Here is a 24,424-nt window from a genome sequence, read left to right as displayed (position 1 = left end):
GTGCACGCCTCTTTTCCCACTTCAGAAGGAATTAGGTTTTGACAATGACAACATCGAAAGGAGCGCCTCTGACGGCATCGCCTTTAATTGGGAGACTCATCCTTCTCCTGGACTTCGCGATGCGGGGAGCTGATCAAGTGTTGCCGCTTGGCTTGTACAAGCGGCAACATGTGGCGTACTTGACAACAATGTATGCGTTATGTCTCGTGCAATTGAAGGCACACGTGTGCAGATATTGCTCGATGTCGCATGAACTGGGTTTCTAGCTACAATGATTTTTAGGAAGTGTTTTCGACTCGATTGTTTTCATATGTCTGACACACAAACAGCCCCGCGGCGTCCTTAGTAGGTGATAACAAAGGACCGTTTATTGAGCTAGAAACAATGAGCGCGTCTGTAGTGCGAAGAATAATAGAAGTGATTGTCCACGTGTGGCATTTCAAAAGTACTGACCTTTCTAAACCTCCAACGATCGTTGGAGAGTTTTCTTAGAAATTATGACCGATGAGTAATTTCCTTAAAGTGATAGCCTTTGGTAGTTTTAACCAAAATAATCATATACGAGATATTCTCTCAAACTTACAGTTTCGTAATCATACTGACTCGTAGCTTTCATTTTAATTCCAATCATAACAATTGCAAGTTTCACAATATTTTTATTTAAGAAACCTGTTATTTTATCTTTATTGTTATATAATTTCACTAACGTAGTCCGTAATAATTGAACTTAATATACAACTGAATTTATAAATTAAAAATACGTTGAAATTATTTAAATTGATAAAATAACTCACATGAATTAAGTATTTATACTTTTGTTTTGATTAATATTTAGGTTTTTATATACATTGTAGTTTCAATAAATATCAGTTAGAATTTTTTATTTATAAATATTTTTTATAACAAAATTTTGCTGTACATACAAGCAAAACTTTGGGAATTATTTTTTTTTAATTGATTTTTTCATTTCATTTATTCTTTATAATAGGAAGATACTATACATTTTTTATATTTTATATTTAAACAATATAATTCCTTTTTATTAAATTGAAAATTTTCACATTCACAAATATTAATATCATTCTTTGTTTGAAAAGTTTTAATAAAAAAATAAAATAAAATTTTTTAATTTAATAAGGAAAAATATTGGCTACATTAATTTGTCGAATTTCATTATTAGATATTTAATTGTAGTAAATTATCTCTATAAACTGTATAATAGTTTTTTTTATTAATTAAAAATATTAACATTAACTTTGAACCATATGGCAAACGAAATTTAGTAGTATAGTTCCATAGATTTTTTTAATCATCTAAAGTTATTATTTCTACATTATCTTTATCTGTTTTTTTTCGTTTTTTGATTTGATGTATAGGAGTATTATGTATTTTACATTTAGACATTTCATAAACTGAAACACTCTCTGTACTGAATAGACTTATTGTACTACATGGGTTTTCCATTTCAATTGATCTACGAGGATTATTTATTGCATTAATATCTTGTTTAACATGATTTATTTGAGGAATAATTTCTAAATGAGAGTGTTGTTGTAATTGAGAAAGAGTAGATAATGTATTACTATCTTTGATAGTATTTTTAAAACTATTCGTCAAAATAGGTACCTCAGCAACATTTGTATTTATAGATTTTTCTAAACAAGGATGTAATTTTATACATTTTGTTGAATGTAAAGTTGTTGGATCGAACGAAGCAATGGAGGAGTTTGTAGTTTTATAAGGTGTAGAAACGCTTTTAATTGGATTTGAGTGATTACTCGGCAAGCTATTTTTGGTTGGTTTAGGTTTATGTATTCCAACTAATTGATAAGGATGTTGACCATGCTTTTTAGATAATAGTTTATGCTGTAAAGATGTACCAGGCTGTGAAGCTGATGTATTTATACCAAACCTTGGAACTGTAGTGTGAGTTGATTGCGGAACAGTAATACAATTTCGGCTTACACTATTTCCTGATGATAGTGAATTTGCGATTAAAGACATTTGGTGATCACTTTCTAATTGCGAAACATGCTGATTATGGGTTGTTTTAAATAAAGGAAGTCGTGAACATGGTGTTATTTTTACTGATTTCGGAATTTGCAAGGACATATCTGACACTTCGTGTTGTGTATCATGTGCAGCTAATTTCACTGATTTCGGTTTTCGACGTATGATATTAGTAACTGGTGTAATTGATATATCAGGCTTCTCTTTTTCAATATTTAAATTACTGTCAGTAACAGGTAGATGATTTTCAACGTACATTTTTGAGAAATTCCCAGAATTCTTTTTGTTATAACTTGATTTTAGATGTGGAATAGTGTTTACATTGTCCTGATAACGATGAATAATATCTTGATATGTACCAGCTTGATTAAAATAATTCATTGCAGAATCTATTATATTTGCATTAAAACTTGGTCCAAACATAGCAGCAAGTATATTTGGTTCCAAGAATGGATTAATATAATACGAATTACTGGATAACGTATTCGTATTGGATACGTATGTAGTATTAGTAGATGAATGGTTAGAACTATATTCATTTTTAATTAATAATGAATCACTATTTATTAATTGAGGGAATTTTTGTATCCCTGGGGGTCGTCCACGTGGTCTTCCACTAATTGATGGACTCTTCTGAGATTTACGATTATTTGAGACAAATGACATATTTGATGATGCAGGCGAATTTGTAATTGGAGACTAAAATAAATAATTTCAATAGCATATATTACCGATGAAATCTGAAATTAATTTTCAAATATACTTACAGGTAGTATTATATCTCCAAATGGTTGTGCATGGGCATTTGGATCAATAAGTGATGGTCCAGTTTTATTTACTCGAATTTTTTGACGGCAACATTCCTTTGCTAATTCAAAAATATTTCCATGTATATTCTGTAAAAAAAATAAAAGTAAATAATTCAACAAATATATTGTATTTATTCCAAGTTCTTACAGGATTTCCAATATATAAGACATATCCATCTTCAAGCAATTTTCGCACTTTTGGAATTTCTAAAACTTCATATTCTTGTATATTTTTTATATTTTGATAAACATGATAAATATCTAATAAAACTTGCATTTGATCTTCTATACGATTATTACAGTGCTCCATTGAAGTACTTTCTATACTCATAGTTTTGATTTTATTTCGAAAGCATTGTAAACACAAGGTTAAGGCTTGACCAGATAACTGTTCTCTTTCAGAATCTCTTAAATATTTTCTAAAAATAAAAAGAAAAAAGCATACAAATTAATCGATTAATACCATCGAAAAATGAAAATTTTTATTATACATCATACTTGTCTGGATCCGGTATTTTTCTCAATTGAATACATAATTCTATAAGCATTCGACCATCACCAGTCTCTTTTAACACTTGCATTAAAAGTACAACGCATCTTGACATATGTGATGCAAAACTTCCAGGTCTATCGATTTCATTAATCGGAATACGCCATATTCCCTGAAATACAATATATATATATATACACTTAAATTTAATTAATATATAATATTCTTGTTAACTTACGTTAAAAAAATTAGTATTCTTTCTCTCGGCAAAAAGTCCTTGAATAGTTTGATTTTTATAAAATTGACATTCGTATGTACCTAATAATAACTGTTTACATTTAAGTATATTTTTAAAAATTTTATTATAGAAGAAAAAATATGCTAAACGATATATTGACTTATAATGTTCCGGAAACCGTAGAATGCATTGTTCTAGGCCAGAAAGGCAATATTCAATTAATTTAATATTATCTTCCTCTGTTAAATAAGTATCTGAAACAAATTTTATTTTTACATTTGAAAGTTTATTTACTAATACTTAGTTGTCGAAATAAATAACAATTAATTAAAATAAAACATATCATTAAAATACAAATTATAAAAGAATTGTTTATAAAGATATATATATATATATATATATATATATATATATATATATATATATACATACATATACAAATCAGAATATCTCAATAAAATTATGCATAAATATTTATAGCTGAATTACAAAAGCATCTAATATAAAAACAAAAATACACTACACCTAAATTAAATGGAATATAATTACTTAAATTTGAGTTTTGTTTATTAAAAGTCGGTTTATTACATATAAAAATACTCGAGGTAACTTTAGTTTATATCTTCTATTAATTTTCGAGATAACAATTACATGGTACGTACATATTTGAAGAAAATGATTCATTTTTTTATTTATAATACTTCTTAATTCGGTTATATGTGAATTTTCTATATTCATTTAGTATTTTTGCTTCTTTAAATATTTATAACTTTTGAATACTTTTAGATATTAATGTATTAGCAAAATTCTTTATCTTGGAATATTATTTTCTAAAAATAATTATCGTACATTTATTATTGATGATCAACCCTTTTAGATAATCTAATATATAATCTAAAATTCACCATCTCAAATAGCAAAATTTTTTTTATACATTAAGTATATTATACTTTTAATCTTTTGTACTATCATTAAAATATTGATCGGTACGGTTCTTAAATGTTCGACACTTCAATTTTATATTCTCTAACAAATAAACTATACAAAAATGTTATATAAATATTTACACACCAATAATAGGCCTTATATAATTAGAGTCAGCTATAAATTATAAAATGATATTGTATTTGTTTAAAAATTTATATATAAATAAATATAATTTTTATTCATATTAAGCTGTTAAATAATATTCTAATATTTTTACAAAATACTTAATTCAATTGTAAAAACAATAAAATCTTATTTTAAAAATCATTTACTTATACTGTTTTTTCATATATTTATTCTTATTCGGTTTTAATTATCAACACCTGAAATATATTCTATCTATTACTATAAAATAATTTATATCATGCTTTTTTATATAAGTAGTTTGATCGTATGGACAAATCAGTACAATATTATCAATACAAAATTAATTTTAATTATTATCAATTTAATATAATTTATTAATATACATACATTCGTTCACAGACTCTTTCTTTTTTCTGTCTAGATTGCTGTCGATTGAATCACTATCACTGTCAGTCGAACTAGAAGTATCTGAAGAATCATCGGTAGTGCTGGAATCATCACTACTACTAGAAGTAGAGTTATTAGTTTCGCTAGTACTAGTCTGAGTGGTAGTTGTACTTTCCTGAGAACTTCTACGGCTTAAAGCTCTTTCAATTTTTATATTCTTTTTTTTATCGTCTAGCTTTTCGGATTTACGTGAATTTCCCTAAATAAAAGATTGCTATTTTATTGATAGTATAGAGATTTATCAGAAACATAAATTTTACATTTTTTTATAAATATTATGTAATTTAAATTAATTTGTTACTAATTTAAATGTAATTCTGTGTATTTTTTCATAATATACATTATATGTATATTGCTTGTAAAATAAATTTAAAATTAATAATATTGTATCATTTTAATATATTCAAAGCGATTGCCTCGATAGAAGACTATATCAAGCAAAAACATTATTTATAGGATAGATTAAATAAATGAATTTATAAAACACAGAAATGACTGTCAAGTGAAAGAAGCAAATTAATGTAAATAATTTATACACTTACTGTATGTAAATCTTCATTTTGAAACCACTTTGTTTCACATTTATTTTTATCTGTGTCATCGATTATTAAGATACTTTTTTCTTCGTTTAATTTTATTTCTTCTTTTAACGAGTTATCCATAAAATATTGAATTATTGAATTTTTTGGTGATGTTATAACAATAGAGCTAAATGAATCATTTAAGTCAGATTTAGATACCGGGTTTTGTTCTTTTTGAGACTCTTTAGGTGAAACTTTATCACATACTTTTGTTATAAGATCATCAATTAAAGCAACAACATCCTGCATTAATTGCAAGTGAGACATACTACTTAGTTTTAATTTTTTAACGTCACTTATTGTAATCAATTCATCATTATATCTTTTTCGAAGGTCTGATTTATTTATATTTATTATTGTTGGTTTGGCATAATAACTAATAAGTTCATCATCTTTTACATTAAACGATTGCTTTCGAATTGTAATGTTTGTTTGATTTATTACGTTATTGCCTTCTTTTGAAATGCTTTTAAAAATCGAATCGTATTTCATAAAAGGATTTTGCATACAATGTTTCAGATTATTTTCAAGTACTGTGGCAATTGACGTTTTAAGAGGTTTACCTTCGTGTTGATCTAAATACTTTAAAATACTAGCATGAATTCTATAATAAACTTCCAGGGCTTCAATCGATAAATTTTGTGGATTTTTATGATTAATTCGCTTAGGATATTCAGCATTATTTTCGCAAAGTAAATCACTTGCCTGAAAATTTTGTATTAATATTAAAATTAAAATATAAAAATTAAATGAAAATATTTTATTACTAATCAATATTATGTAATTTTCTTTTATATTTTTATATTCTAAATATTTTATTCTCTATTTATTAATATATAGAAGCGCTCTTTAGTTTCTAACAAAACTAATTATATATAGGATTTTACAATTTCTAAAAGTCAATTTTATAATTTTTTAGATTTTGTCATTTCTAATAAAATAAATATAAGTTTGTAAATTACTTTTTCATTTAACACGTGTATTTTTCATGTCAAACGGATAAATATTTTTTAGCCCTTAACAAACAGTACTGTATCATAATAATCAAAATATAAAAATACTCTTGAAGGAAAAGAAAAACTAAGAAAATGTTACAGAATAAAAAACAAATATATAATGTCAAATTATTTTGTCTCCCACAGTCATTTATTTTTCATTGAAGTTTTGTAGGATTTTGATGATGATGTATATGAATAAAATTTTAAATTTCTAGAAGTTATTGTAATTCTGTATTTTAATATTTTTAATGCGACCCTAATTATTTTTATGTATATTTGAATTATGCAGTGACGCAAACGGAAAATTTAAAATTATTATTAGTGGACTTTTAAAAGAAGATACAAAAATTAACGGACAACTTATTGTCGCATCTGATATATATTAATCATTGTTAGATTATTCGGGTTGTTCATTATATATATACATACATATTGAATGCTTCGCATTAAAGTAAATATGCAAACATTGACAGTCATATTAGTAAAACTTTTATTTAAATCTTTAATTTTAGAATACATTTATGAAACTAACCTATTTTAAGTAAATGTAATAGTTTTATTTATATATTACTTTTATTCATATGTACGTAAAATATTTCATATTTTATATTTTTACTAATACTGTTACCATATTTTTAATAATAACATAAAAATAAACTAGAATTAATATATAATGCTTTTAAGGATAACTTTTTAGTGATTCAAAGGTAGGAAATTGCTACGTCTTTTTTAAAACATCAGCTACATAATATATCTTTAGTACTTTTAAATAAAATAAATTTTCAAATAAATATATCAACTATTGTTCATAATTTTATTTGGTTTAAGAATTTTTATTTGACATGAAGTTATATTAATTAAAATAATTAATGTAACATTAATATTTTTCAGTTTAGCGTTTTATTTTCTCAGTGCTATTATTAAAAAATTATTGAAAGCTCAGTTTGTACGGAATTACACAGTAATTAACAATATTTGTATATATTGTAAGATTAATTTGTGTAAAGTAACTGTCTACGGGCCCGTCTGTATATATAGCAAAATGACATCCAAAGAAGTACGACCCGTATCTTTACGATTGAATATAATGATTGTTGTATACTATGAAAAATTCAAGTACGCGTGAATATCCGATCACTATTTATTGGACTTTAATTTTAACAAAAAAATGATTTTGTACTGTGTGAAAGAATGTAGTCGTCCATATATTTGACATTAAATAAACACTTTTAAAATTAAAATATACGTGAATCTTTTTGTTTTGTTCATAAATAATTATTTTCATATATATACTATGCATATACATATAAAATATATTAATAAATGTCGATATATATGGTGCTTACTATACAATTAAAGTAATAATTATTAATACCTTGGAATAATGTTTTAAAAAAATCGGTGGATCTTGATTCTTCTTTTCCGCAATTTTGGCTAACATATATTGATATAACCATCGTTCGTCTTGCTCGTCCATTCCTTGACAAGCAGTATAAATATTGTTAGCAGATGCAAAACAATCTTTAGCTTCATCAAGCATCTCTTCCTTCTTTGTTTCTAAAATCCGAAATCTTTTCATATTCAAAGAGTCACTTTCTTGTTTTAATAAACGCGAACAAAAAGAATGGACGGTATATAAAAAGTTTCCAAATTCAGTCCATATCGTCAGATGAGACGGCACTAGTTCAATTGCGTGCTGATAGCTTCGTTGAGCTATTTTAGCTTTTGCCAGGTACTTTTCTTCATTACTAAAAACATTAAAGGTACAATGATTAGTTACTTAAAAGAGATTAACAAGTATTTAAACTACAAAATAAAATATATCCGATAATATCTACTAAAAAAGAAATCCTAATACTCTTTCCTACTTTATAATTAATACGGCTAATAAATGTTATATTATGCATACAAAGCTCTTATTTCTATAAATAAGAGTAGATATTTTATCAAGCATAAATGTGTTATTTAAAATTCACATTTTTATATTATACAAAATAAATAAAAACTAGTTTAAGTTGATACATATATGTTTAAACTAACTTTAATTAAAAAATTATTTGTATTACAAATTTTTTTATTAATTTTTAAATAATTCAAGTTATATTAATGAAATTATAAATATATATGTTTTTTTCGAATTTGATTATAATAATGATAAATTAATACCTACGTTATTTATAAAATATGTCTTTTGATTGTCCTATAAATATTAGTATATGAGTATATAATAGTTGAGGGTTTGTTTTGTGGCTCGAACTGCCAATTCAATAGTTCAGTGGATTAGTCTTTCGCCATGGCGATTAATAGGAAAAAACACAAGTGGAAGGGCTGAATGTATGTACAAAGTATATTCTTAAGTTAAGACTTCGTTTATTCTGGTTTATTAATTATTATAATATTGCAGTTTTATGATTGCTTCAAGTGAGAAAAAGGAAATTATTCTATCGCTGTGATCAGGTTGTTTCTTCGAAGTGATGGCGATGTCATTGATATTATGGAGATTAATGTGGATGTTGAATGTCGGGTTTATGCTGATGTTGTAAGGATCACCATGAGTAGTCGACTATGCTCATCAATGAGCATGGGCAGATGGTAATTGTGATTAGTAATGCTTAGTAGGGGGAGTAAACATACTAAAGGGGAAAAAATAAAGTAGTCTCTGTGGTAGTTGCCACATACTTCAAAGGGGGTGTGGGAGTATTGAAGAGCTAGTCACACGCAAGAACAATAAATGATAAACCTTCAAATGTGGAAAGAATTGATAAAACTTAGTTATAGTCGACTATTTGATAAACTGTAGTTTGGCCTTGACAATGTAATTAAATCGTTTTGGGCGATGTAAGGTTTTCAGGCTTGGTTGGTTCGAGAGAGCGTATTACGTTACCATTTTCGGTAGACTTTATATGAAACGTAATTCGAGCGCGGGTGACCAGCTTGTAAAAATAATGTATCTATGAACTACCGACAGGTCTTGTTGTTTGGCTGCGAGGCAGGCGCAACTTATTGATTAGAATTCCAATGGCTTTATGTTAAATTACTAACCTGTTATTGCAGATTCTTTTAATAATGCACGTATATTTTGTAGGTTGATTGTCAAGCATGCGGCTAAGTTTCGTAGTCGCAAGTAATATAATAACTGATACTATATAGATTTGAAAATACACTGATTAGTAATAACAGATGAGTGAACGAGTGGTAGAATTTCAGTGAGCTGTAAACGTACAGTGCCTCGGTGTGTGGCGAGCTCTTCTTAAATATTCGCGTTGCAGCTTGCAACGTCGACAACAATGCTGATGGTTGTTGCTATCCCGAAAATCTGAATGATGTCAGAAAAAGAAACCTCTAGAAGTTTCATCGGCGTTGCTATGCGGAAATATTGTAGTACATTTGATTTTATATCGTGGAAAAAATTTCCGAATTCGTTGAGTCGTGGTTACAAACAAGAGTGTCCGGTAGCGTGTACTGTTTTTTATTTTGAATTCGTGAAGACTGCTTCAATCCCAAACACAGACCAATAATTCAAAAAAAAAAATTTAACAATTGTAGTTTAATAATTTAATTTTTAAAAATTTAATTAAAGCATTTTAATAAAATATAATTAAAATATTTTAAGAAATGAAATAAGGTGCTTTAATTTTAATATAAATTTTAAATATACTATACAATCGAATATTAATTTATCATTTTATTGCTAAAACAGAAACTTTATAAGAATTAAATTTTTACATGTATTTTTCTGTACATTTTATTTACGTATACAATACTTTATAAAAGCAACTATACGTCTGAATCTTATATTAAAATCTTTCATATATAAAAATACAAGAAAAACTATTAAATTTATTTATATTTATTATGCTTTGACAGTGCCATATTAGATCATTTTTATCTACAGTTGTTTCCGTCTCATTAATTAACTTAATATAACCTTTTAACATAATATAACATTCGTTTATTCGCAAGCGTCCAAATAGCTCTATATTATAAAATGTTTTATCATAATCAATTCTAATGTTATAATAATTTTTCTATATTTGTATGCAAAAATAATAATTATATTGCCAGTTTGTATTATAAGTTTGACTTATAGGTTTTATATTTGTTTAAAATAAATCAATTTTAATTGTTTATTCTTTCTCCCAATATATGGAAGACTTGTTAAGTTTTTATTTTAATATTGTTCTTAAAATATTTTAAAGGTAAAGTAAAGTTTTAATATTTTACTCTACATAATGGAATTTCTTTAAGAATAGTGACTATCTTATCCAAAAAGCAATCTAATTATAATTAAGAATTTCTTTTTAACCAAGCAATTTTTATAAATATTTCATATTAACCTTGTTTTAGTGTAGTTGACATAAATTTAAAAGTATTGAGTTAATTTATATTGTTTACTCTTACATACGTACTTTGCATTACATTCTCTCGTATTTCATCATGCATGTTTTTCTATAACACATTTTGAACTTGGAAATATATAGGTAAAACCAGTGAATTTTCTTTAAAAAAAATACATCATAAAAATAATTTTACAAAACTGTTAACCTATAATATATAACAGAATATTTACCAAAATTATATATTTTATAGGTACTATAAATGCATGATATAAACGTATAAAAAAACATTTTTATTGTATAAAGTATACTTATTCGAGATTGTAAGAACGGTCCTTGCCAATAAAACATCTGACAAAACAATATCGTTAAATTGTCGTTTATATTTCAGAAAATTGTTGCTCCTAACAATCTAGCAATAGTGTCATAAAACATCTGGCAAAACAACGCAATAAACTCGGGAAAACCCAACTCATTAAGCAGCCGCACGGACTCGCTCCGATCGGAAACTAAGATCTAACGGTATGTACTGGCCTCTCCCCTTTCCCTTGTCGACAAGTTGTCATGCTGTTGCCAGATGCACCAGAGGCAACGAGAGCTCTTTTTATAAACAAGTTTCTAGTAAATTTAATTAATACTTCCTATTTTTATTTTTTTATTTCTTTTGAATTAGTCTTTATAATAAACTCTTCTAACTTAAAAATATATTTTAGACTTTATAGAGCAAGAGGAGAATTTGTAAAAACAAATTATTTTTAATACCTTTAGAGGCGTATATGCAGGATTAATTTTGATAAAATAAATTTTGTTTAAATAACTAAGCTCAGTGTTATTATGAAAGTCTTTATTAGACTGACAATGCTTTAACTTATATTATATTTAGATTTTATAATTCTATAACATGCTTGATTTTAAAGCTCAATAATTTTGTTGAGATTATTTTTCATATAATTAGACTTATTTCTTATATATCTGTAGATTTTACTTTGAAAAGCTACTTTTATTTGGAGTACATAATTATGGTTTTGATAATTCATTATTCAATTGGAAGATTTTTCAATTAATTGTCTTTGTTCGTGATTGAGGCAGTTTTTTATTCAAATTTAAAATTGAGAGCGATTCCAGGAATTCTTCCGACTCCATAGCGTCTAATATACGATAATATTTCCACATAGCCACATCTTTTTCGGCATAGCCACAGGCTATAGCACTGTTGGCGGCGTCGCAAACTATGCTGCGAATATTTAAGAGCAGCGCACCACGCGCCACGTCTCTGTACATTTAACATCCATTCAGTCACTACACATCTGGCTACGGTTTTTTCTACTATCAATTCAGTTTAGTGCTCATTGTAATTATACACCTCGTACATTAATTGTTATTATTAGTTAGTGCATCTCATATCAGTGTCACTTGCGCCAGCACAAACTTCAATTGAAATCTCCGACAATCAAGAACACAAGAAAGAACTCGCACCACTACAATACAATAATTATCTATCACAATAGAATCAACCTACAACGCAACAATATTATTATAATTCATAAGCAGAATAAATAATAATTGAACCTAAATATATTACATTATACTTTTCAGCCTTTTCACTTGTGCCTTCTTTCTTTCTAATCGCTATGGCGAGAGATTAATCGACTGAACTATTGAAATGGCAGTTCGAGCCATAAAATAAAACATTCATTTTCGAATAGTCGTAAAAGGTGAAATCATTACTGAATTTATTTAGAGTATAATTACTTCATGGTTATTCATGTACTAAATAATGAGATTCACAAGATCATTATGAAAAGTAGTCTCTATAGCATTATAAAGGTTTTTTTGAAGTTTTCTTAAATATAAAACAAACCTCTATAATAATGTTGCATACTTCATATTAATTCTCATTGATAATATTAAGATCAACATACTGCTTTCATTTTATAATCTATAAATTGGCAAAGTTTGTTGAATTTATCATTCTTTTACAGTTATACCAAGTGTACTTCTTATCACCTTTGAAAAGTTGATGCACTGACTTATGATATGTACCTCATAAAAGTTGTTTATTTCTTTCAGCTTTAAATTCACTAGACTTTAAGTTATCAACTACAAAATAATGAATATCAAAATGTTTGCATGTCTATGACTACTGTGTCATTCATTAGTTCTTTTATTTATTATCTACACATATCTGGTTATACGACGACATCTCAGAGGGATTAAATATTTCTTATTATGTACAACTACGTTACCTTTCCCTTTTAAATTGCTGAAAATTTTTTTTTAGTTGTTTTGACCAAATGTGTTTTTGAAACCTGTTTCCACGTATCATAGTCTTTATATTTATGCATTCAACATATACGTAATATTTTAATTATGATTATAAAATATTTTTCATTTCATGGATTCAATATAGATTCAGATATTAATTAAAGTAATTTTTTGAAAAAAGTTTACATGTAATAATGGGGCAATATACTACTACAAATTTAGATGATTTATTTAACCAACGATTGTTTTAAATATAAAGAATTTTCAGATTATAACATGAATATGTAACTATATCATATAAAATGATAATTCTGATAACATAACAAAATTTCAGAGATTATTTAAATATTAAAAATTATACAATTACAAACTTACATATTCGGTTGAAAATTATTGAGCCATGTTTCCATTAATGTGCTAGTTGACATTGCTAATCCAGCCCAAGAATTCAGTTCTCGTGGATGTAAACATAAATCAAATATATAATATTTAGCTGCACTCGACCATGACTGATTTGATGCTGCCTTAAAATAATGATCAGCAATTAAGTAATAAATATAAGAAATATGATTAGGTAATGATTTCTTCACACTAGGTAACTTGTCTTTAGTCCCAAGTAAGTAAGAACTCATTTCATCAGCTATTTTCGTAGGATCACTATCCACTGGAATATGTAGACATATTTTTTTAAATAAAAGAACAGTATCCAAATTAATAGAATCAACTCGTTTGGATTCAAAACTAGGTAAAACATCTGGCTTATAAAATTCGAAAAGAAGTTGACAAGTTTCCCAAGACAAATTTATAGTAGTTTTAATGTGTTCTTCAATATACTTTGGTTTTGATCTAGAACCAGTATTAAATTTTGATGGATGTCCATATAAACAATAAATTATCTGTTCCACCGATTCTTTTAATTTTCGTTTAATGGTTGCATACAATGGAAACTGCAATCTAGGTATTATGAACTTTAATATAAATAATAAAAGTTTTCCTTCGCATATACAACACCAACCATGGCGACCGAGAAATTCATGTGCTTTTAATAAAATTGTCACAGATGCCGGAAAATCTTCATCATCTTCTTCATCCGAATGTATCGAGTTATGCATCTTATATTTTAAAGTTGATACAGATTTCGCTCGTTGCTTATCTTCCTCGCTATTCCGAAAACGGTAAAATGATAAGATATTTAATATAATATAATATCGCATAAAATGTTTATGTAAGCTTACTGTTGAAGAATAAAATGTAGAATTATCCAAGGTGAAACACTTTCTATTTGCATAGATGGTGTATTATCTAATACATCTAATTGATGACATACAATGTGAACCAAATTTTGTACAAGACGTGTTCGACGAGACTCAGATAAATATCTTACTAAGATGAAATTCAACATTATTATAAATATATTTTATTCTATTTCGAACAAATTTTAATAACAAAATTCAAGAAATATTTTTGATTATAGAATATACTTTATTTTCTTTGCTTATTATATGAAACAATAAAAAATAACTACTGTAACAGAGGATTGATGAAAAATTTTTTAAATTTTTCTATTCAGTATAGATCATATTTAAAAATTATTTCAAAAAGTATTACTTTTGTTTTTGATATTTTTAGTTATAAACGATGTCGAATAATATTAATTTATTTTCATTAAAAGATTAAAATGTAAAAAACTACTAAGTATCATCAAAAACATTTCTAAAACAAGAACTACAAAAAACATATAATTGTAATTATATGCGAGTGCATTAAATAATGTAATGTTTGATGAGAAAACGGAGAATGATTAATAAAAGTATAATAGATAAAAAGAATCTGATTTATTCTTAACGCTTAATGTGATACAGTGAGCATAAAATGTTAGATCTTCACTAGTTATTATTTATTTACACAGTTTTCTATCATCGATAAAACTTCATCAATGATTTACTTATCAAGACTTTTGTAAAAGAAGATTTAGTTATTTACTTCCACGAGTTTAGTAACAAATGAGATATTGGTTCGTTACAATAAACAAGACATAGATTATAAATATCAAATTATATATATTTAAACTACTTATTTGTTATTATTGTGTATGTAAGAAATTTATATACATAAATGTTAAAGTGAAAATAAAAGGTATGTATAAGAAGAAAAGATAGAGAATTAATATATACATTGCGCCATGAACTATTGAAGTTTCTGTTGATTTTGTTATGTATTTGGATTTTTAAATAAGCATTAAATACACAATGATTTTGTCTGATTTCTTTATATATTTTTGCATAATTCATATTTCTAAGATGCTCAAGCATTCATCTTCCAGATATATTTACTTTTATTTACAAATTTGAATTTTTTAATAAGTAAACTATCACAGTTTATATTATTTCTATGCTCACTGTGTTATTTGCTTATCATTGACAAAATCATAATTCAGACGTACTCACAACTAAAATAGTCACAAATCTTTTAATAACAATGAATTATTAACTGTCAAGTATTATAAAAACAAGTACAATTTACATCCCTATTTAGAATTATTTTTCATAGAAAATTAAAATGTGAAATTAAGTCACTATATTTTTATTTATTTATGAACATACTAATTATATTAAATTAATGAAAAATATTAAATTATCTTACCAATGAATGTACTGACTTCTATAACACATGCCTCTAATTTTTCTAATGCAAATAAAACTGACCTCGTCCACTTATTTCTTTCATCCTCATTTGCACAAGAATTTATAGTATGCAAATAATTATACCATGATTCATGAAGACAGGCTTCTGCCCATACGTAACAATCCTAGTAAAATAATATAAGCATATGTAAAATAAATTTATACTAATAATACAAGACGATACAGAAAACTTTTATTAAAAATATATTCCACTCTTTTAAATCTTCCATATTCTTAATTTAAAATTAGAAAAAAAATTTCAATATAAAATTAAAAACAAAACTCAATTATAAAATAATTTTTAATATAAAAATTATTATACAATTTCTTTTTTTAATTTTTTATTAATAAATAAAATCTATGAAAAGTATTTTAGATTTATTAACTAGATAACAAAATTATATTCATAATATTGGATGTTAGTATATTAATAAAGACAAATATTTTTATACAAATTAAATCCCTTATAAATATTAATAATTATACAAATTTATTGTAATATTCTACATAATAAATAATAAATCTACATAATTGTTTTCTAATTTAAAAAATTATTTGGCTATTATGGTTTTGTATACATAGAATTTTGATAAAAAAAAAAGTCAAAATGTTCCATTGATCAGATATCATTCGTTTCTTGTGGTAACGAATTTTTTTTAAATTATTTTAATAATTTATTATCGCTTTGTAAAAATTGTTGGCGGAATGTTATTAAGGTGAGTTTTATTAAACTTTAGTATGATATAGATTAGCTCATCATGATTTAATTAAATTAATGAATTTTAATTATTTATATAATATTTGTTCTATAATTATCTGCTACGATTGTTATTCTCTTTCAATTTATTTCTACTGTAATGTATAGCTCGACTTTGTACTCGCATGAGTTTATATAAGATGATCAAAATGAGACAAAAAGAAAATAAAAGTACTTTAAGAAGAATCGGTCTTCATATGTATCAATGTTTACTACAAGACTTTTTATATTTAGAATAAAAGCTTTTAAAATAGGATATAAATACGAAATATGTTTTTTAAATTTATTTATTTACAAATGAAATTGGATTATTTCTTTAAATAATAAGTATATATATGTGTATATGTATACATACGTAACTGTATATTCTTGATAATTAAACATATCTGACTTAATATTTTCTTCATTTTATAAAGTATCATAATAAAAAAAATTAATTAAATGTAATTAGACATTTCGTGGTTTTATTGTATATGAATTAAAATATATCTTTATTTACATTTATAAAATAAAAAACATACCTCGTGTTGTCGAAGTTGCCATAAGGTATCTAATAATATTTTCAAATGCTCTACCCGATCAACTGGTACTTCTTTACATAATAAAAAGTTATTTGTATGTTTTGAAAAATGAAATGTTTCTTTTAATATATATGATAGTTCTTCGTATTGTTTTTCATGATAAAGATATTTTATTTTACAAAATTTTTTCCCTCTATAATAATTAATATATATAGTAATAAAAATAATTTAATATAGTTAAGTACAAATACAATATCACCTTTGAATAAATGTTAGCATTTTTTGAACATTCTTTATATTTATAGTAGAATTATATTTGCAGTTTGCCAATTTAAGAAAAGGCTTACATACATCCGTTTGAATCCGTTGCATATGACATAGTAACTAAAATTGAAACATATATAGGAATTCAAATTAATATTTAGAAACAAAATAAAATATTAAATATTACCAATTCTAAAGTTTTCAAAGCAATCTCTGTATCACCTTGATATAAAAAAATATTTGCTTTTAGCCATAATGATCGTAATAGAAAATCGATAGGTTTTTCATTGTACATCTCATTTTTTGTATTGCAAAACATTATGTATCCTAAGTCCTCAGATAATATTCCAATTCCCAATCTATTTAAACTAAATAGACTCCAAATTATTAAATTAAAAGTTATAATAAAGATCATTCAATATTTATTAATACCTGCATGCTGATAAGATGCAAGGTTTAGACGATAACCATTTATCTGTGTACAATTCACAAAACAATAAAGTTTTTTCAGCATCCAGTTTTAACATACATTCATCGACATTTTCAATAAATGGAGAAGAATATTGTATATGTTTTCTGTAATTAATATAAAAAATAAGAATATGTATTATTATATAAAAAAATTAAATATGTATTTTGCGGTATATTATTTACCTCATACAAAAATAGGATTGGATATATAATTCAGGCAATTCCTCAGGCCATTCAAAATTCCATTTAGTACATAAAAAGTCTAAGAATTTTATTATTATTGTTAATATATTACTTTGTCCTGTGTGTTTATTAATAAATTCATTTACATCAATATTTTCCTGTTCAGTTCCAAAATATTTTAGTTGATCCCTACACCAGGAATTACAATTAAATTAATATGTATGCTTACTTACTTAATTAAAAAGTATGCTTTAAGTATAACCACAAAATATGTACATATCTATTGTGATCGATTGTTTCTAAAATGATAAATATGCAAAAGAACGTGCTATAATATTACAATTTATTTATAGCCTATTTATCCACGATTTTAAAACTATTTTGATACATTATTATAAAAAGTCGAATTATATTTTTGCTTACTAATCTTCAATATTATTAATTGGTTATGAATATAAATATGCTTTTTATGCTTTCTATTTTCTTCATTTATTTATACAATTTTCCTTACACTTTGTTCGGAATCGGAGAATTTTCCAAGACCTTTGACTCTCGGAAATTTATAAGGCTTCTAGTTCTAGAATTTTCCAACCTTCAAAGCTTTGCTTTCCCGGAATTCTAAAACATTCTAAAGCTTTATTTTCGAACGCCCTGCAATGTTTATCTAGTTCCGCATAGCAACACCTATCAATTGTTGCCAACTAATTAAGCTGCCGCGTGGATATTTAAAGGAAGCACAAGTCGAGACACGCGCTATTCAGCCATGTACTAGTCACTCAGGAGTTATTCACTTAATCAGGCTCTATAAGTGAAGCTTTTACACAAGGAACACACGGCAATTCCCCACTGCACAACAGTTAACAAGCAGTGAAGGGTGCTGACTGCATTACAATAAAATATTTGAATAAAAGAAGCATGGTATCGAAATACTCACTATCACGAGGGCATACTCTGTATTGAGGGTAACTATTAGACAATTCAGCCATACTTCCTTCAATTGAGTACGCACAGCCATACTCCTTACCTAGGAGTATGCATAATCCTTACAAGATCAGTACATCATCAATCGCTTCATCACCAAGGAGCAACTACATCGTTGTGATTGAACATAGTTCACACTCTCCTTGAGAACAATGTTTAACAAAGTCTGCACACACTGTACATATCGACAGTCCTTCCACTTAAGTCCTTACCTAAGCATCTGCTAAAGCGAGTCAAATATGTTATGTGTATTTGATATATAAATAAAGTAATGAAATTCTATATTTTATATATTTATAGATTTTTAAGAAAATTTGTAGATTATGAATACCAGAAATGTATAATTTCCTGTTCGAATATCGTACGATGAATCTTATAGTATTAAATTAAAAAATACTACCTTATTACATAATTACATCGCAACATAATTTTATAGTATTTTCATATCATAAACTTTAATAGAATAATATAATAGAATTTAATAGAATAGACAAGTATTTATGATTACATGCTAAATTTAAGTGTTGTCCGAGTTTGAATTACTCCATACATGCAACAAGCTATTTTATTATTTATAACATTTTTCAATTGATTATAATTTCATTAAGGCTGTTCTTCTAGATGAGATTTATGGTTAATACTTAGTATTATAAAAGTCCTAAATAATAAATATGTCATTCTATAAAAATCATTACATTAAGTTATTTAGTATTTTAGTTTATATTTCCGATTATTTAGAATTAGACAATGTTCATCAGTTTACTGGTGTGAAAAAAGTGTGGGTTAGTGGAAGAGGTTTTTATTGCGTTTTATTTTACAACTACACTATAATGATTCTACGTGGACTATGAGAATTGTTGAGATCTTGCCGTTCATTGGTTGTTACGACGTGGTGTTAGCATGCACTCATGTATAGGTAGGAGTTCGTAAATTTCCGGATCCTCTTAACGTGGTCCGCTTGGTGATGAATGTTTGCATGGAGAAGTGGAAGGTCGTAAATCTCTGGATATCTCTTAGTGTAGTGCCACGTGGTGGTCACCTGATTGCTAGTCTCCTCCTTGATGTCCTGTGGTGTGGAAGTGTGAAGAAATGGTTCGATACCATGATGTGGCGTTAAGTGGTGTCTGCTTGCACCGACTTGTGAAAGTCAACACTTACTGATCACTACCAACAACTGCTTCGTGCGCTCGGACACTATGCGTAAGGTTCAAAGTTAGTCCATACTGAGAATTGACCTGCAATCGCTTCGTGCGCTCGGGCACTATGCGTGAGACTCAAAGTCAGTCTTTAGTTTTGGAGGTTGCTGCCATCTCATTTGAATATTTTTCGAACCTAGTTATACGGTATCACTACGCCGTTGATTTCTTGAGCGTGATTACGTGAGTAGCTCCTGAGTGATTAGCTGATGGCTGAATAGTGCCTATCTCGTGGTACACATGCCTTAAATATTAGTTATAATAGCAGCTTAGTTAGCTGTTAACAACAGAGGCGGTTGCAGTGCTAGAAACAATTAGTAACAATAGATACGATTGTGCACTTGTTTTTTCGGATATAACGGCTTTTCCGGATGTCCAACGACCGTTGGAGGTTTTTCCAGAAATCATAAAATTCGAAAGATGAATAAATAGTATATCAGGATTTAAATATATATACTTAATTTATGTATAATTTATATTTTGATCATAAGAATCCTCACTTAACTAAATTTAATTTAATATTCGTTACATTAATAAAATTAGTACCGTGTATAATTAATGTATTTATTGTAAATTAAATATAACTGTGATACATATAATATATGCTTCATTGTAAAAATAAAAGTTGAGAGCTACAATTACGAAACAAAGTCTATAAATGTTTAATTGTAATTGAAATTGCATTATTGATTAGGGATTTTTCAAAACCTTACCCAAATTTGATAAAATTTTTATCTTAATATTTAAATATCATTGGTCATTGAAAAATATCGTCTGTTTAGCTAGTTGAAAATGCACTTTTAAAAAATATGGTGAAACATTTATATATGTTATCTATATTAATACTACACTATTTCATATAAATATATAGTACAGATATACTATTTTTACTATATTTATACTATACGTTACTAATAATACATATTTTCTATCTTTCTAATTTTATTTCATTTTAACTACTTCACAATTTGTAATAAAATAAAAACTCTCAACTATCAACATAAAATGATAAAAGTTAATTAATTCTTTTTAAAAATTGCTTTGAAACAAATGAGAAAAAAATGAAAATGTTTAGCTGTCAATGATATTACATCTTTTGTGTTATAGAATAAAGTTTGACATTTTACATATAATGCATGATTCTTAAACTCAATACTATTTATATTTACATTTTTAACAATTTTATATTTTCAATAAACTGCATAGTATTAAGAATTCAATGAAAACTTCCACATTCTCTGTATTGATATTTGACAGTCAATACATCAATATTGAACATATATATTGACATGTGTAATAATAGTTTTTTTTTTAATTTATTAGTTCACTTTTTGAAACTTTTAATGTACAACTTTTAATGCTGAATATTATTTTCAATAAGCAAATTTGCTAAATAAAAAGAAATCAGTTAAGTAAATCACAGTAATACAATCATTGATCAATTTAAAGTGAAATATTTTTCTACATGCAACATGATATTGTTTTCAAAATATGATAAATTTAGACACTATAGATTCTTGCCTAAAAAGGATGAGTATAATTCAACCTGTTGGCAGAAGATCTTTAGGAAATAGTATAAACTGATAAAAATGCTTGTTTTAATTATATGCAGATAACATATATATTACTATCGGAGATAAGATTTTACTTAATATGGACCAAAAATAATTATTCTAATTTAACGCATAGATGACCTTTAGTTATAAGCCATTATTTGAGTTTTTAAAATTCAGTTAATACGTTGTGATGATAAATACTATTGTATTATATTCTTGACAAAATATGAAAGACTCTTATTTTATATCCTAACTTTTACCAAGTAATAATAAAGTTCATCACAATTAAAAATAAGAATATAATATTGTTACTTAATATTAATATATTTCAAAGTATTGTAAACTTAAAACTAGTATAAATAATAAATAAACAAGAATTACAATTTGGATATATTTTCCATCTTAGATATAAAACATTGAAAAAGAATATAAAAAAATTCTTCATACTTATTTCTTTATGTGTATATATATATATATATATAAAATTAATGAAAGTTGACTAAATTAAAAATTACTTTAAAATTTTGAAAAAGTTAAGTTTTTAAAAAATTTAAATTAAAAAGGAAACTTTGGTTATGTCAATTTAATTATAAGTAATATATATATATCATCCATTTGAAATTTATAAGCGAAAAATTGTTATAATAATACATTTATAAACACATACTCATTAGTAGGACCAGCAGATTTGGAACATTCAATATTTTTTGTTTCATCAACAAAAGTACTTTCTTTATTAGCAATGAAAGTACATAAATCTATAGTATCCATAGAATCATCATTATTTTTTAAAAGTTCTTTTTTTGTGAACGTAGTATTATCAGGTCTACAAAACAAAATCTACATTAATTTAAAAATATTTTATGATGATATTAAAATTAAAAAACTACTAACAATAATGATGATGGAAAAATTCGTTTAAAAGTTTCTTCTAATAAAACACCATCTCTTTCATATTCCTTACGACCTGAGGTTCTAACTCTAGATGAGCGTTTTATATTACTATTACTCCATGCCCATTGTGTTAAAAAACATAGAGAACTCCTACGACGTTTCTTTACTTTCTGGCTCTTCCCTTTTTTATCTTTTACAGTTAATTCATCATTTTCAAATTGTTTATTATTAAAATTATGATTTATCCCTTCTAAAATTTTATTATTTATTACTTCCTTTTGTTTTTCATTTAAACAGTTATCTATATTTTTTTTATGATTTAAATTCTTAACATCACTAGATTGAGAAGCATTAATATCACTGTCTAATTTTTTTACATTAAACATAATATCCATTGGACTAACAGAATTTTCCTTAATCAGAATTTCATTCTTATAAAATTTACTATTACTTTCAATGTTATTACCTTCTAGTAAACCAGAATTATTTTTCACAGACATGTGAAAATTATTTTTTAATATTGTATTACAAGGATCAATTTTTTTATTTTTAATATAACAAATAGCTTGTCCTGGGATTTTATTTGTTGAATACAGTTCTGTACAAATTGTACTTGTATTATCAGAAATCTTAGGTTCATACCATTTGGAAACATTTAATGTAACATGGCTAATAAAATTCAAGTTATTATCAATAATACATCTATGCATGTCAACTAAACTTTTTCCAAGCTCTAACCAAGAATATTGTGATAATGCTCTTCTTAAAGACATATCAATAGGTGGTTTTGAAAATTCTATTTTTGATGATTTCATCCATTTTTGTTTAAGCTCAGTGGCTTTGTTAAGAAGTAAATTTCCCTCTACTTTATCATATTTGGTATCAAATAAAGGATCTTGCACCCAATCACTATTATATATTTTAATGTCATTAAAAATTTTTTGACGAAATGCTAAACCTTTGATATAGGTAGGATCTCTTTCTAAAGCCATAGAAATATATAATAAGCAATTCATATAATCAGGAATAGCATATAAAACAGTAATAATGTTATCCAATGATGGCCAATGATTCTTATTTCGTTTAAGACCATATTTATAAGCAAAACAAGCTAAATCTAAATTGGATATTTTAGTAGCCATTATACCAATTCTATACCAAAGCACAACATCTGAATCATCTAAATTAGCAGCTTCCCAATAATTATATAAAGCTTCATGATAATTCTGTAATTCAGCCTGTATACTCGCAATATTTTTAAAACATGAATATTTCAGTGATAGCATTGGTCTTGAACGTCCATCCATCACTTGTGGTTTATTTACTTTATCTAGAAGGTCTGTATTAAGAAGTTCTATTAAAACATTTAGGGCTTCATTTTTCTTATTAGTTATAAGTAATTCTAGTGCACGATTATATTCATTCAGTGCAACTTGCTCCTATAAAGTAAATAATACTATAGGTTAAGAATATTAATCGACTTCAAATGGTATATACTTACTTGAGCTTCTTTGGTAAGCGCATTAGTCAATTCATCTTCATTTTCATGAGTTATTACTTCATTCAATGCTATTATTTTCATCATATTTTTCGATAATTTTCATTAGCACTTATATCATAAATTTAAAACACTGCTAACAATATCAATCGTCATTTAGATTAAAAACT

General features: G+C 25.9%; 1 protein-coding gene across 1 annotated transcript; it reads right to left on the bottom strand.

Annotated features, from left to right (window-relative positions):
• Positions 1-1,374: 1,374 nt before the first annotated feature.
• LOC105365983 (calcineurin-binding protein cabin-1) lies at positions 1,375-24,392 on the bottom strand (the record flags this gene model as incomplete). The annotated part of the gene is made up of 21 exons (XM_011504283.1): positions 24,258-24,392; positions 23,316-24,195; positions 23,089-23,222; positions 22,757-22,989; positions 22,530-22,688; positions 18,130-18,318; positions 17,908-18,051; positions 17,663-17,843; positions 17,471-17,595; positions 17,212-17,404; positions 15,893-16,058; positions 14,485-14,632; positions 13,625-14,410; positions 8,023-8,395; positions 5,611-6,354; positions 5,009-5,267; positions 3,548-3,801; positions 3,318-3,481; positions 2,968-3,238; positions 2,778-2,906; positions 1,375-2,709 (listed from the first exon to the last, which is right to left on the bottom strand). Coding segments are annotated over exons 1-21 (6,951 nt in total), but the record flags the coding sequence as incomplete, so codon positions are not given.
• Between the last annotated feature and the right edge of the window lie 32 nt (positions 24,393-24,424).

This window comes from Ceratosolen solmsi, unplaced genomic scaffold (genome assembly GCF_000503995.2).
Source record: "Ceratosolen solmsi marchali unplaced genomic scaffold, CerSol_1.0 scaffold19, whole genome shotgun sequence".
NCBI lineage: Eukaryota > Metazoa > Arthropoda > Insecta > Hymenoptera > Agaonidae > Ceratosolen > Ceratosolen solmsi.
This window is presented reverse-complemented; position numbering and strand designations above follow the sequence as displayed.